General features: G+C 45.8%; 2 protein-coding genes across 3 annotated transcripts; both read left to right on the top strand.

Moving 5' to 3' along the window:
- The first annotated feature begins 201 nt into the window (after positions 1-201).
- prdm1c (PR domain containing 1c, with ZNF domain) lies at positions 202-9,178 on the top strand. Its single transcript, XM_056404702.1, has 7 exons — positions 202-484; positions 1,818-2,078; positions 3,556-3,675; positions 4,660-4,912; positions 6,445-7,472; positions 7,594-7,722; positions 8,189-9,178. The coding sequence occupies exons 1-7, from the start codon at positions 458-460 to the stop codon at positions 8,744-8,746; spliced, it is 2,376 nt and encodes a 791-aa protein (XP_056260677.1). The 5' UTR covers positions 202-457; the 3' UTR covers positions 8,747-9,178.
- Positions 9,179-9,288: 110 nt separating this feature from the next.
- xkr5a (XK related 5a) lies at positions 9,289-15,637 on the top strand. Of its 2 annotated transcripts, XM_056404706.1 has the most exons (7): positions 9,289-10,169; positions 11,286-11,469; positions 11,746-11,930; positions 12,050-12,262; positions 12,597-12,766; positions 12,975-13,086; positions 13,464-15,637. In XM_056404706.1, the coding sequence occupies exons 1-7, from the start codon at positions 10,037-10,039 to the stop codon at positions 14,408-14,410; spliced, it is 1,944 nt and encodes a 647-aa protein (XP_056260681.1). In that variant the 5' UTR covers positions 9,289-10,036; the 3' UTR covers positions 14,411-15,637. The 2 variants fall into 2 exon arrangements, with proteins under 2 accessions (XP_056260681.1, XP_056260680.1); XM_056404705.1 differs by lacking the exon at positions 9,289-10,169 and having other exon boundaries at positions 10,271-11,469.
- Positions 15,638-15,684: the final 47 nt, after the last annotated feature.

The following is a 15,684-nucleotide window of genomic DNA, read 5'->3' as shown; positions in this document are numbered from 1 at the left end:
GAGAAAGCCTCACACCCCAGGGCAAGAGAGTGACTCACACACACACACACACACACACACACACACACACACACACACACACACACACACACACACACACACACACACACACACACACACACACAAACACTCTCCAAGGAGGAGTCATGGGGCAAAGGGGAGGAGGGGGGGAGGGAGCACAAGAGGAAAAGGGAGTGTATCTCTCTCTCTCTTTTTCTCTCTCTCAAACACACACACACACACACACACACACGCACGCACACACACACTCAAACACCAGCCCTCCTCCCGTGTAAGACGCAAGAGAAAGAGTCACACACTCGAGGGCTCAGTTGCGCAGTCAGTCACACACAGGTACACAGGATACTGAGGTTGGCTGAGAGACAGAGAGGGCAAGAGACAACTGGTTGCTCATTGACACTCACGCTTTCAAGGAGGGCAACGGACAGCCTGCCCTATGTGTGGCTCCTCTCAAGGCTTCACAGTAAGTGTGCAACATCCTCCTAAAAATCATCTTTCTGATATGAATGTAGATTAGAGATTGTTTTCACCAGTGTGTATACGAGGTTAGACTCTTTCACTGATCAAACCATTTCTTTATTGCATTACTGACACCGTCCCGTGAAAGGTAATGTCAGACTAAAGGGAAAGAGTGCTTTCTAGAGTCAGCCTGTTACACGATGTCCTGCAAGCCACAGCTGTGTGCCTTTGACTCATGTCTTGATTTTCAGAATATATTTTCTGCTGTGTCACTGGGTTCAATGGTTTCGGAGTGAGTTATAGCACTTGTGACAGTCATTCCGAGTCAGCTGTGGTGAAAAATAAGGTGAAACATCGTTCATAGGTTTCACCTCTTTGTACTTTTATTTCCAGAGAATAAGTTGCAATATTCTGTTGTTGTGGCACATGCCACATTATGATGTAGGTAACGTAACAACAAAAACATCAAAAGGGGAATGAGAGTGTGTTCCATTTTTGTTTATGCAGAAATGTGCAGGATTTAAGTTTTTGAGTTAAGTTTAGTCTCGCCTCAGAAGGGAAAACAAGTCACATGAGTGCTTACCAATATTACAAAACAACAGAAGTTATCTACCACTATCTCAGAGGCAAGCTGATCAACCTTAAAAGGAAGAAGTTCTCAGACGACATATCTGATCATTGTCTTTTAATCACACGTCTTCTATCCTCTCTTTCTCTTTTTCACTATGTGACCATGTCGCGCTATCAGTCAGACCACTGATTTTGTCAACAACAAAAAAAAAGAAAAAAAAAAGAAAGAAAAAAAAAAGAGTTCCCTGACAACAATCTTCCTGAGAAGGGGAGGGAGAGACAGTAAGCAACAGACAGCGAGAAAGAGAAAGACACTTTAGACCTGGCTGAAAGCCAAGTCCCAGTCAGTCAGAGGAAGTCTGCTCGATTCACTGGGAGCGCTGGTTTCCTTGTGAAAGTGGTCCTGCTCCGGGGCAGACATGCACAGGAACCTCCCTTATAGCCCAGGGGTTGTGATTTGGAGAGTCACAGGATGTATGGGACAGTGGGGGCAGTGGGGCAGCGAGCATGAAGGTTCCACTTTGAAGTTTGTTTGTCCGGCAGTAGCAATTGATGAGAAAATTACATTCTCCGCCACTTCTCCTCCTCCTTAACATCCTCAACTTGCTGCTGCCTCCTCTGTGTCACACTTCACTCTCAGGAATCTAATTTTAGCTCTATTCAAAACTTCACTTCCCTTGATCCTTGAGCTGTTGTTTGAATTGTCTAAAAGCAGAAGGTGAAAGGAAAAAGGTGTCTTTGGTTAACAAATCCTATCTTTTCTATAGGCCTCCTCCTCTCAGTGCACCACAGCCATGTTAACCTCAGAGAGGTCACCGCAAAGCGCAGGGGTCGTCATCGCCGCAACGATGCCAGAGACACAGGACGTAGACATGACGTCATGGAGCGAGGCAGACTTTGAGGAGAAGTGCACTTATATTGTGAAGGACCAACCTCTGGAACAGGAGTCCGAAAACCCCGGGAGGACACGAGCTGAGAGATCCTTACCCAGAAACCTGGCCCTGAAACGCTGCCACAGCTCAGCAGAGGTAACGCAGCAAAGCAGACTCCTGTATTGGCGTAGTTGGTGGAAGAAAGTGGATTCATAAAGAGTTGTTTTTTTTTTTAAAAATCACAAAAGAAAAATGATGCAGAAAAACAATCAAACAGATTTCTTACATATCTCTAGGCAATATATCAAAGCGGTATGTAAGCATGTGCTGTCGCTGTTTTATGTTTTGTGTTACTGCCGACTCCTTGCGTCACTCCAGCTTCCTTCCATGCCCTCATCCATCCTCAGGCGGGAAGTACTTGACATGTTGTTGTCTAATTTCAGCCTTTCCTCTCTGCTGTGTATGTGTTGAGGCAAAGACAGGGACAATAGCCAAGCCCGTCAGCACACTGCCTGAGGTCTTTGTGATTAGCAGCTGCCTCAGATTCTCAACCACCTTTGTCTCCAGCACACAATTACACCGTAAAGCAAAGCCAAGTTGCTGGGAGTCCACCTTATGGACAACACTGGAAATGATCCTCCGGATTAAGTGCGTGGCAGTTACAGTGGAGGATGTTTAACTGGACTGACGAGGAATAGGTCACAGATGACGATGAGTGTGGTGAATGCAAAGATAAAAGATGAATCCAGTGTGGATTATTCATGAAGAGGAAACCGTTTCCTTATGCAAGATTAGGCCTGAGTGTCTGAGGATGAAAGATGGTAATCAGGTGAAATCAGTGGAAGTAGTGCAGAATACCTGCACTACCACTTGACCTTCTACTGAGGTCTGTCTGGAGTCTGGTTAACACCAAAGAACAGGATAGGTTACTGACACTAGAGCCGTCAGACAAAGCCAATACAAGCAAGGGTAAAACCAGCAGAATAAACTGTATGGCTAAAAGATGTAGTGATTGATCCTGCAGACTCATACACTATGCCCGTGTTGCTCAAAGATGAAAGAGAGAATACATTACCATTGCTTCAGGGGTGGGGGTTTGAACACAGAGCTGAAGGTGCAGTTGACTGGTCGGGTGTGCCCATGACACCTTATCCTCTCTTCCCCACCCTGGAGGCTTGATACAGAAGGGTGAGTTTCACACCTGCAGGTAGCGGAACAAGAGTAGTGGTGAAATTTTTATATGGTAGAGAAACTAAAGATAACTCAGGTGATTGGCTTATGAAATATTCAGCATGTGAAGGAAGGAGCACGTTCTGTCACAGACCTTTGCAAAATTCTCATTCTGTCCGTGAGAGTTTCGCCGTGACAGTCAAAAGGAGCTAATTGCTTGATTCCTTATTTCCAGTCATTCTGGAGGTGCAATCAGGTGAATTGACCTTATTCTTCTGGTTACAAAAGACACAGGGTGGGGGTGGGGTGGGGTGGGGGGGTCAGATAAGGAAAGCCTGTATTCCCAGCAATCTCATCCCTCTAATTATGTTTTCAACTCAGTGTGTCCGGCTCTGCTCGCTCAGGCCTCCAATTTGTGAGCTGCTCTGTGGTTTGATGATTCCATGTCCTCCTTGTTGAACAGGTGCTCGGGGTGACCAGTAAGGAGATGATTCCTAAGGGGACACGTTTCGGCCCTCTGGTGGGAGAGAGCTACACCAAGGAAATACTGCTGACAGGCGCTGACAGGAAGTACTTCTGGAGGGTAAGTGAGCTGCATGTGAGTCTCTGGATTTGTGTTCGTGCATGTTTGCGTTTCAGAACCGTTCACATCCTGTATCTCCGTCTGGAGATGCTGCTGTGGCTGTGGTGTGGCACGAGCTAACCGTTGTGGTCAGTACCTATGTGCCATGTGTGACTCTGTCTGCCAGTGCTTATTTACCTTTAAATGTCACCCGATGAAGTGGGTTGTACAAGTGCATGCACAGTTTTCCAGGCCTGTGCACGGCTGTCTGAGGTCACACACAGCTGTTTGGTTTCAGTGACGCAGCGGTTCTCCTCTATCTCCGCTCTCTCTCAGCAGTGGTATCTCTGCCAGTAAATACACATACACATGTCCGCACTTCTCCAGAGTCACAAACTCTCACACTGACTAAGCAAGGAAGTGGCTTTGAGCCTGAGAACTGCTCTGTTACGAATCAGCAGCATCAGGACATCTTCCATTACACACACAGGCGCCTGTGTAGGTCTACAGTTTAGAGTCAGCAACCTTGAAATCATGCAACCCCGACCAAAACTTGCAACAGCCATAACACAGACAATCTGTTAACATTACAGCCATGACTCAAGCAGCTTCAAAGAGCAAATAGTATAAAGAGCAGTTTTGTATAAGAGAGGGAGGGATAACTCTTTAAATGAGCTGAATTGCTTTTGAAAAGGTCAGCAATCGCACAGGATGATGCAGCGATGTGATCGGCGAGAGTAGTCGTGGGCGGGATAGTACACCCAATACTACAATCCAGTCATACAGAGAAATTCATGTTCAGAGTTGCTTTTGTAACTCTAGATGACTTGTGAACTGGCGCTGATCTCAGCTGAAAGATCACACAGCACTTACCATAAAGGCATCTGGGGACCTGTGACATCATGGTTTCAGATCCAGAGCCATGTCACGGCTGTCAAGTTTTTCACCATCAACTGAAATTATCTCACATCTCTGTAATCTCTGTGGTTCTCTCAACAATTGCAGGTCTTCTCGGAGGGGCACTTGCGCCACATCCTTGATGGTTTAAACGAGCAGCGCAGCAACTGGATGCGCTACGTCAACCCAGCCTGCTCAGTGGAGGAGCAGAACCTGGTCGCGTGCCAGAGCGGTTTGGACATCTACTTCTACACCGTCAAACCACTTCAGCCGGGCCAGGAGCTACTGGTGTGGTACTGCCCTGAATTCGCCCAGCGCTGTAACTACCCTCCTCTGGGCCAACTGGCTATTGACAGTGTTGGTGAGTGCGTATGTATTAGTGGTATCTGTGTAGGAAGGTGTAAGAACCGAGTGCGTCTGCAGTTAACAGAAAGTATTACTGAGCCCACGCTTTCAGACATATCTCGTGGGCATTGTCATTGTGGAGTAAGGCAAAGCGCCGGCCGACTGACAGAGCCTTTTGTCTGGGTGTTTAAGAAGTTACTCAGTCACACCCACAGCCCCTTTTGTCAAGGCTGAGCACAAAGGAGGAGAGTAGAGTCCTGAAAGCAGAGAGGACCTGTCTCCAGGTGTGTAGCCATAGTACCTGAGTAAGATGAGACCAATTCCAGGACTTTAGCTAATGTTTCAGTTTCCCTTTTTTTTTTCTTTTTTAACACCACATAGAAACACAGCTGGCAGCGGCATTCACAAACCAAACATTTGGCTTTCATTCACAAACACAATGAGTGCACATGGTAGGTACGCACACAAACACACACACACACACACACACACACACACACACACACACACACACACACACACACACACACACACACACACACACACACACACACACACACACTCACACTCCAAAATACTAATTTACATATACTGTTCACACACATGCTCACACACAAACACACACACACAAGAGGCTGCCTGAGGTGCTGACAGCATTCTGGCACAAGTCCCCCTTATTTATTTGGCTCTTAAGGAGGAAGAGAGGTAGGAAGCGCTCCAGTGACTACTTGAACTTCCTGACAAGGCAAGCCGCTGACAGATTGATATCTCACTGAGTGGCAGCTATTTGTTTGCTGAGAGCTGGCCTCTCAGGAGAGGGGTGGGGACGGTAACACAGGGGAGCACACGGTAGATAAGGGTTGCTCTGTGTTTGTGCGGGTTGACGTAAATTGTGTCAGAGAGGAGGTGAGACGTACATTGATACTTACTTCTGTATTTTGTCTTCCTCTGTTTGTGTCTCTGCTTGGTGCTTATAAAGAGGAAGGATTTGCTCATTTGAAATATAGACTTGGAGCCAGATTTCCTAAACATGACCGGTATGTAGATTTCATTGGAAAAAAAATATTATGTATAAGGTCAGTTGATGCGTTGTTTATGTCTGGGGGGAAACCTGTGGTTCATCAGTCACATTCAAATGTGAAGTTGTTTCTCATCCTGTGTATAGCCGGTCCTGCCCGGCATAGAAAGTACACTTACAACTGATCAGCCCTCTAATGCACTGACTGCTGTCCTCCATGCTATCTGTATCCTGATCAGACGCTTATTGTTTCACTTGTGGTGTCCTGTTTCATTGGGTGCCAGGAAGAAGTCAGGCTCACACACCTGAAAAAAAAAAAAAAAAAACACACACACGTTTATCTTCTAATCTTTAAAGCATAAAGCAACAGGTTGGACCACAGTAGGTATCTTTGAAAGTAAAGATGCACGGTGATTTCAATGAAGGACATGAGCGCAAGATCGCGTCAATGTCAGGTCTCAAGCAGTACAGTGGCGATATGACTCACCTGTTTCTGACGTCATTTCTCCATTTTTTTATTTGTCTCACAGAGCAGAGTCAAGCCCGGGAGAAAACAACAGCGAAACGAGGACACAGCGTCTCAGAAATTCTCCAAGATGAGCCCTCCAGATCCCCGACTGCCTGCCCCAGACGTCTGTTCAGCCCCTTATCTCAGGCTAACCTCCCAGCAGTTTTTCCCTCGTGTCCTCGTGTTGTCTACCCAATCCAGCCCAACTCAGACTCTATCCACGGCCATAGATATGCGCCTCTGCCATCCCTGCCATCCTGCGGTCCTCCGGCTGCCAAAAGGCCAGCTCTAAGTCGCCCTGTTCCCTCTGTTTTGCACTTCAGCTTTGAGCACAGTCAAGGCCCTGTCACAGCCAAACCTTACCAGGAGCCCTCTGTGCCTGATCGTGTTCACCCTGCTCTGAGGCGCAGTCCCTATTATCTGCCTCACTACTCGCTCGGCCTTAACAGCATTCTACCTCATTCATACCCTTTCTACAGTGATCGACTTAAACCTCACGTAACACTCTCATCTCATTTACTGCCTTTTGACAGCTATGCACACCTACTCCATCCTCTAGTCAACGGACACAAAGACTTGACACTTGCACTATCCAGTACCAAACAAGACCTCATTCTTTCACCAATCAGTGAACACCAAGACAACAAGGACCTCATATCCAACAGGACTAACTACCTCAGGATCCCCTCAGATGACCTCAGAGATTTCAAATACTCCCCTCCCAGCAACGTCCACGCAGACCTCACTATACCCACCACATCCAGTGCCTCATCCATGGTCACCTCACTCCGTGGAGCATTGCCCTCTCTTGCACCCGGAGGATGCTCACCACCAGTAGGCATGGCTGCCTGCTCAGATTTCCTCCCTTCCAAACCCACCTCTGCCACACAGAGTAATACTGAGGACGCGATTGACCTCAGGAAGACCAAACAAGGAGGGCAGATCATTGGCTACAAGACTCTGTCTTACCCTCTCACCAGGCAGAACGGAAAGATCCGCTATGAGTGCAACGTCTGTGGAAAGGTCTTTGGGCAGCTGTCCAACCTCAAGGTTAGTTCCTCTTCATCAAATTAAAGAACGGAGGGAAAAATGCTACAATTAACCAGTCTCCATGGTTCCTTTAGCTGACGTGAATAAACGTAAATACTCATCTCTGACATGCTGTCCTCAGGTCCATCTGCGAGTACACAGTGGAGAACGTCCCTTCAGGTGTCAGACCTGCAACAAGAACTTCACTCAGCTGGCTCACCTGCAGAAACACTACCTGGTTCACACGGGAGAGAAACCACATGAGTGCAAGGTAGGGCTACAGCTGTTTAAGAAATAGTTCATCATTTAGGGAAACACGTCTATTTGCTTCCTTGCTGAGTGTTGGATGAGAACATTTACACCACTCTCACGGCTGTATGGTGAATATGTAGCTGGAATTAGCAGCCAGTTAGCTTATCTTAGCATATCTCATTTGTTCAATCTGTACAGAAGAGTAAAAACAAAAAACTCATTGTTTTATTTTGGATTATGTGTTTGTTTATTTCTTGGCCAGGATCACCATGTAAGCTCCATAAAAACAACAAAAAACCCCCATAGGAGACACAACTATTGCTTTAATGTCTTTAGTCTTTAGGTTAAGTGTCAAGGTATTTGACACAGATTTCCATTATGTTACAGAAGTATGACTTGTGTAGACTTGTGTAAAAGTAAAAAGAATTGTAAAAAGAATTGTAAAAAACATTATAAAAATGTCTTGGGTTTCTGTTTTGACACAGGTGTGCCATAAACGATTCAGTAGCACAAGTAACTTGAAGACCCACCAGAGGCTACACTCGGGTGAGAGGCCTTACCAGTGCAAGCTCTGCCCGGCCCGCTTCACTCAGTATGTCCACCTCAAGCTGCACAAACGCCTCCACAGCGAGGAACGGCCTTATCGGTGTCCCCGCTGCCCCTGTGCCTATCTCCACTACTGCAGCCTCCAGGTGCACCTCCAAGGCTTCTGTCCTCTGTCCCCCTCTGCCTCCCACAGACACTCGCCGGAGGAGCTACACCGAGTCAACTCCGAGATCGGGAGGTTTGACGTGAGCGAGGCCGCTGAGCGGCTTGAGGCCATGGCTGCAGAGGCCGAGATGGACAAGGGGAATGTCACTGACCTAATACAGAAGATGGGGACTCACACCTCGGGCCACCAGGATGGCACCGGAGGGGAGACTGAGCTGAGCGTCTGCAAATCAGCAAAGGAGTGCTCTGGTGTTCAGCTGCGTCATGGCAGCCCTGTACCTCTGCATGCAACCAGCATCAAGCTGGAGTCAAGCTGCATATCAGAGCCCTAAGACAGCCTTGCTAATCCAGCCATATAATCCTTACAGGTCAACTCAGCAGCTGTCTGTTACTGCCCTATTTGAAGTGAAGCCTTATCTCAATCATGGCTTGCCTAGCCAATACTCTACAGAGACTATAGCCTGTGAAGAATCAAAACTTTACCAGCATGGCCTGTGACCTGTGACTTGATTGATTTAATGTATACATCTTTCCTAATTTATTCTGTTGCTAATATGAATCTAAACTGTATAAAAACAGAGATTTGTGACATTTTTTATAATTTGTTTTGTATCTCTAGAACATCTTCATGGAACAACTAAACATGTGATTTATGCATAAACGAAATGTATTTTTATATGTGGTCTCACTGTGTGAAGACCGAGTGTTTCTGTTTCTGTATGTGTGCGTATTTATGTTTACCAATTAAAGTGACGATTACCGTACAGACATGAGTATGTAGTGTAAATGAGCCTTTGTGTGACTGTGCTGTGCTGTTGTGGGGAGTTTGTGACGTAGATAAACATCCTGTTATGAGTCTTGGGATATGCTCCCCCAGCGGGGTGTTAACCTTTTAACCCTGGAAAAACACCCACAGCGACACAAAGGACAAAATTATCTTAGATATCAATAAGATCCAGCTGCTAATTCTGTATAGACACTTCCATATTTTAGTTTCAGTATTAATCAGTTGACAGCCAATAAACCCACAACAGATGACTGCATCTTATTCTGAAATATAAAAACACTGGTGTTAGATTACTTCTCTGTAGCACTTTGCTTAAAGAAAACACAAGCCAACTGTAAAAGGATAAAACTGACACGAGCACTAGCATTCTGTGAACCTCACATTACAACTTAAAAGGGTGTCAGGTGGCTTAGTGTTTAGAAGGGTATCCACTGATGAGACAACTTACAATATAAAGACAATGCAAGACAAACTCCTGATCAGATCACAGGGACTTGCCAGCTGCTCTGTAGTTAGATCAGTATCAAGCATCTATCATTGGAAAATAAGTAAGATGTATCTGCAATGAAACATACGGGGATTTTAGGATTTAAAGAAGTGGTCAGAGGTGGAGAAGATCTAATTTGTGGGGGGAGGTGAGCTGTGTGCAGGTGCAGCAACAGGAACAGCCGTGGGACGGTCAGCAGACTGATGCCCCTTTAACACCGCGCAGTGACGTCAGATATTTTTGACGGAGGGCAGGCAGCGGGAGAAGAAAGGAGCGGATGTACCCGGGGTGAGGGAAGATGCCCAGGATAATGTCACCGGGTGATTCTCTCTCCCACCTATTCGCATCATGATAAACGCTGCCGGGGCGGTTGCCCGCAGGATGCCGTCGGCGGTCCGGCGGAGCGGTTGCTGGATAGCGTGGTGCCAGGCGGCGCTGCTTGGCGTGTCGGCGCTGGTTATCGTGGCCGAACGGAGCGCTCGTAAGTGGGCACAGAATTCCCAGCGCCGGGCTTCCGAGGGCTGCTGTAGTTTGCTGGTGTAGCTACGAGCTGATACTGAATCTCCTGATAAAAAAATAATAATAATAACAGTGAAGGGAAATGTTTTGTTTTTGTGGAGTATTTTCGTTGGCTACAATGAATATAAAAAATGCTGTTGCACAGCCATGATGCTTCGTGCTGGAGCTCTTCCAGCTGCAGCCGTAGCTCAGGTTAGAAACACAATTCAAGCGGTGATGTTATAGCACCGCCTTTAATAATGAATTAGCAAACCTAGCAGTTAAAAAAAAAAAAAGAAAATGCATAGCAATGCATTGGTTAGTACAGTTGGGTTTGCCAAACTGGGGCCCCAGGACCTGCAGGGGTCATACAGCAGGGTCACACAAACAAAAAGAAAGATTAAATGTAATCATTCTCCAGTAAAGGCCTATCCATGGTACCTACAGGAATAATGCTCAACATTTACATTTCATTATTTACATTTACATTATTAAAATATTAGATGTTTTATTATTATTGATGATATTATTACTACTACTCAAGTATACCAATTAATGCACATCTGGAGTGTGTATAGAAAGCGCTTGGCAGCACAGGGCGATGATTCCCTGACTAAGCAGATCAATGGGGCAAGGGCAGGACAGGAGAGAAACGAGGTGACTGGATCTGTACAGTGTCTGACTTTGTCCTCAGCAGATATACTGTACCATTCCTGTATATACCCACTGCTACACTGGAATTAGCCTGTCACAGAAATATAGGGTGCTTGTTAAAATGATCAATATGTGATGCACTTTCTGGTCCTTGACAAGTTAGTATTTTACAAGAGTATATCTCCTCTTTTTTGGTGTTGCTTGTATCATCTCATTAGAACAGCTTCCTCGTGAACTAAAGGACAATTCACCAGAGCAAGGCGTATGCGCTCTTTAATTTCTCAAGGACTCTGCTGCCGGTCTCTGCAGCTCTCACCAAATCCTCACACATATGCTGGGTTGTATTTACTGTGTTTCCTGCATGACTACATGATAAATAAGACTGTATTTACGTCTGTATCTGTTGTGTGTATGTGTCTGTGTGTTCACGTGTGCTTGTGTTTAGTGATTTACTGTATAGGGTTTTACCTTTGGAATGAGGAGACGCAGTGGGCGGGCCTCACTCTCGGCCTCTTTCTACCGGGGACGGCAGTTCAACTGCTAAGTGTGAAGTGGTACTATGATGATGGTGATGACAGGCGATGCTACCTCTCTGTCATACACATACTGCACTTGGGCATCTTCAAAAGGTGAGCTCTTCCCCTCTCCTCATATTAAGAACAAATATAATGCGATTTACATATTTAGAATATATCTTTAAGATGTAATGCAGTTGTGCCTTTGTAGGAAACAAACCATTAACAAAAGTAGTTTTGTGCCCTGTGCTATAAGAACAGTGGGTGATACTTCATTCCCATCAAAAGGCACAGTAAAAATGACATTTGCATCATTCTGTCATTGAAACCTTCACCTGGAGGTTACTTGTCATTACTTTGGTGTCTGTCTCTGGCCCCCTCTTCTGGCAGGTTATGGGACTGTATGAGGTCTGTGTTGCGCATGCAGGGCTCAGTGGCTGAACTCGGAGCTGCTGTCATGCAGCAGGCAGATGTTGCTGCCCTTTGGCTGCTGGAGGCCCTCGTGCTCACGCTGCCTCAGAGCCTGCTGCAAGCGTATGTCGTCGTGTCCACTGATGTGGGCATCATGTCACCAGGTAAACTTTATCGCTTTATTGGATCTACATGATGTTTGGGACATGTTAATTGTTCTACACAGTATCTGAATAAGAGATTATGTCTTTTTCATACTTTCTCCTTTTTTTTTTACCTTCAGTGGCTTATTGCTGCGGTCTGTGTGTTCTGTCCATTTCCTGGGCCCTGGTGCTGTACAGCAGAGCGTGCTGTCTGATCCGTCCAGGCCACCTGGCCATGCCTCCGGCAGCCCTGCTGTGCCAGCTGGTGTGGAGGGCAGGCATGCTGGGTGCCAGGGTGACTTGCCTCATGTTCTTTGCCAGGGTGTTTAACTGGTGGGTCTGTGGAGTAGCAGGTGAGCACATAAGCCTGACACCTTTTGAAGGGAGGAGAAAGGGTGCATTGTAATAATAGTATAATAACATAATATACAAATACAAATAAAGGTGCAAGAGCCTCAGTGACTAATTGAAATAGCAATTCTTATATTCCGCATGACCCAGAATTTATAAATAATACATTTATTATTTTACATTTGAGTTAATGAATGATGTAATTGTCCTCAGAGTGATGCAGCATGTCCTCTTGATCCAGTTTCTCAGTTGCTCCTCTGCAACAGCTTGATACACTGTATACGGATCCTCTTATTGCGCTTGTACCTTCTTGTCTATTTTTACGTCAACCTCCAGGTTTCCACTGGCTCACAGCCTCCTTCTGGCTGGTATCACAGCAACCAGACATCTGCACTGGCCCATGGTGCTGGCGTGCCTTTAATGGCATCATGGGGCTCGTCCACGTCTTCCTCTTCCTCAACGTCAAAGATGGACCCTCGCGCTTCCGCATGGGCAGCTTTTATGCAGTAAGGCATGGCTTTGAATGAAAATGCTCTTCTGTAACTTGTTTCTGCTGCAATCCTGGTGTCTGTTTTGCAGAAGGCATATACACACACATATACACACACAAAGGCAGGTAGTTTACATTGTCATCCAGCCCTCTGTGTCCTTAGTTTACAGTGATGTAAACCTGTCTGCAGATGACTGATGGTTTGACCTTCTCTCCTCCCTCAGTTCATGCTCATAGAGAACGCCACTCTGCTGCTGGCCGCCTCCGACTTCCTCAGTGAAGCATCATGGGACAGCATGACCCTTCCCACCACTGTGCTGTGTAGCTTTCTCCTCGGTGAGTCACCCTCTTTATCTGCGCTCTGTTCATTTTATGACAGATTTGTCTCAGTTGTTTTGATAGTCATTGCTTATAATTAGACTAAAATCAAAATAGTTTGTGTGGTATGTGAGTAATATAACGCCAATGGTCATTCAAATAGGTTAAAAGTAATTCTGAGTAGAACTACACAGCTGTCTGTGTTATTGCATTACACACAGAAAGCCCTTTAAGTCCTACTTGTTAAGTAATAGCAATAGTACAAACAGAATTGGTGATATAATGCAGTTTTACCATCCAAGATATACATGTATTTGGACTATTGCTTGTGACAGATGTAACAAAACATACTCAGTGTACTAACAGCAAGTATTTCCTGTCCCTGTGCTTCCCAGGTGCTACCTCTCTTGTTCTGTACTACCGGTTCCTCCATCCCAAGTCCACAGAGATCTCCCAGGGTACCAACCACAACCACATGGGCAGCACGTGTATAGAACAGGGGGAGTCCTCCTTCTCTCTCGGGGACAAGAGCCTGCCAGCCCCCTCCATTCAAAACCATGGCAGCTTCTCCCTCTCAGGTGTGGCTGGTACGCTGCTGGAGCACCCAGGAACCTGTGGAGGCCGGCCTAACAGCTCCTGCCCTTGCTACCACCACCACTGGCTCTTGATCCGACTGGCCCTTAAAACAGGAGACCTGGGCAAGATCAACAGAGCGTACGGGGCTGGCGGAGCAGCAGCCATACTGGACATGGACGAGTACAACCAAGAGTTTAAGAGTAACGAGGGCATGACGATCACAGCAGGAGGCAGCTGTGACGCCGTCTCCACCTCCGAGTCTCAGGGGAAAGGCCTGGCACCGCTCTCGGACTGCAAAGACGAGTTCCAGAGCGTGAGCGAACCCTCGTCGAACGATCGACCTGAAGAAGAGGACGACAGTCTGGAGATGGAGAGCCCGCTGGAGTCACCCGAATCAGATTTTAAACGCAGCTCACCAGAGGGAAAGTCTATGTTTGGAGACAGTCCAGAGCCATATTTCTGCCCCACAGAGTCTAGTTCAACCCTGTATTTCAGCGCTGATCCTCAGTCTCCCAGCAGCGCCAGTAACCCCCGTTTGGACAGGGACATAGGGGGTCTGGATCAGGGGGTTCGCCTCAACTCTGTCCCTAGCGATCCAGCCCTTCACAGAGACATCCGTGGGCTCATGGGCCGGGTCGGGCCACGTTGCACTTCGACTCCTAAATTGGACTCTGGAGTGCTGGACTCTCCGTCCAGTGTCCCTCATCTCACAGGTCCCAGGAGGCAGCTCATAATGTCCCGAAGAGATGAAGATGATAACTTCTAGCTTTCTCATGACAGAATCAGGGAAAGAGTAACAGCAACTTACCCAGCGTTAAAGGAATACACCAGCTTTTTGGAAGGCTGCTTTTTCATCTTCCTAGTGTTGTAGGATGAATCAGCTTGCATAAATTACAACCTTGTATGCCTATATATGTAGTACACTGTGGGCATAGTATATGCAAAAAATTTGAGAGAATGCTAAGCTAGCCTGCACTCTTCTCAAATCATAAGCTATTTTTTAAAAGCATTGCTTTGCCCAAATACCAATCACAGTGGTGAAGCCTTCAGCAGTGCTTTCATCTGACATCAAGAAGCTATTAAAGAGCTAATTAGTGGTGTATGGCGCTCAGACACACCTTCTACCTGATGTTAAACAAACATTTTTTTTTCATTCTTTTTGCAGCAGTTAACATCATACTGTGCAAGAACACTAGTTCTGCCATTGTAATTACATGTTAAGGAACTAGCCATGAGTCATATCAATCAATAAGCGTCATTAAAATTATGCAGCTGCTTTACGATCTCAGACAGCAGATGATTTCTATAATACACACAGAAACTGCTGTTATTCAGTCGCCAGCAGTTAAGAGAATAGAGAAATTAATCCTAGATCGAAAGGGTGTCTGAACTTTGAATATTAACCATCTCAGTGTAAGCCGGAGCTTTGTTGGCTTCTTAAAAGCACAAGTATCACCTGTATCATATTGCTGTGATTTTTTTGTTATTCCCATAAAAAAAAAAAAAAAAATCCCAGTCCCCTCAGAGAATAATATACTGTATTTTTTTGTATAACCATGTCGACTGACATTGCTTTGAGCAGGGCTATATGTCAACCTGGCAAAACTGTGTTTGATGTTTTATTTACATGTTGACCATGTATTTGCTGAAATGTTTTGGGAATTTACATTATGTTGGAAAAAAATATAATGTCTCAGGCAGTGACTTCAAATTCAAACGTCTGTTGTGTAACAACATGTAAAAAGATGCTCATAAGGTACTTGTAGTGACTTTTTTTAATGTGCTCTTGATCACTATTTCGAAGGGACAAATGCATTTTTGCTCATTACTGTTCTGTAAAAGGGATGAAATCCACAAAGCAGTGAAGTGATGCTGGGTTTTCTCTTGCAGCCAGGTGACTGCCTGTATGACATTTTGAACTGTGAAGTGCAAGGCCACTGGTGGCTTTAAATAAGCAATAAATAGCCCACATATTGGGGTGACTGGAATACAAGAGTGTGCAGTTATTTAAGATTTAATCGTGCTTTCATATTTATGCCT

This window comes from Seriola aureovittata, chromosome 19 (assembly GCF_021018895.1).
Source record: "Seriola aureovittata isolate HTS-2021-v1 ecotype China chromosome 19, ASM2101889v1, whole genome shotgun sequence".
Classification (NCBI taxonomy): Eukaryota; Metazoa; Chordata; class Actinopteri; order Carangiformes; family Carangidae; genus Seriola; species Seriola aureovittata.
The sequence above is the reverse complement of the archived record's forward strand: the minus strand, read 5'-3'. Positions and strand labels throughout refer to the sequence as shown.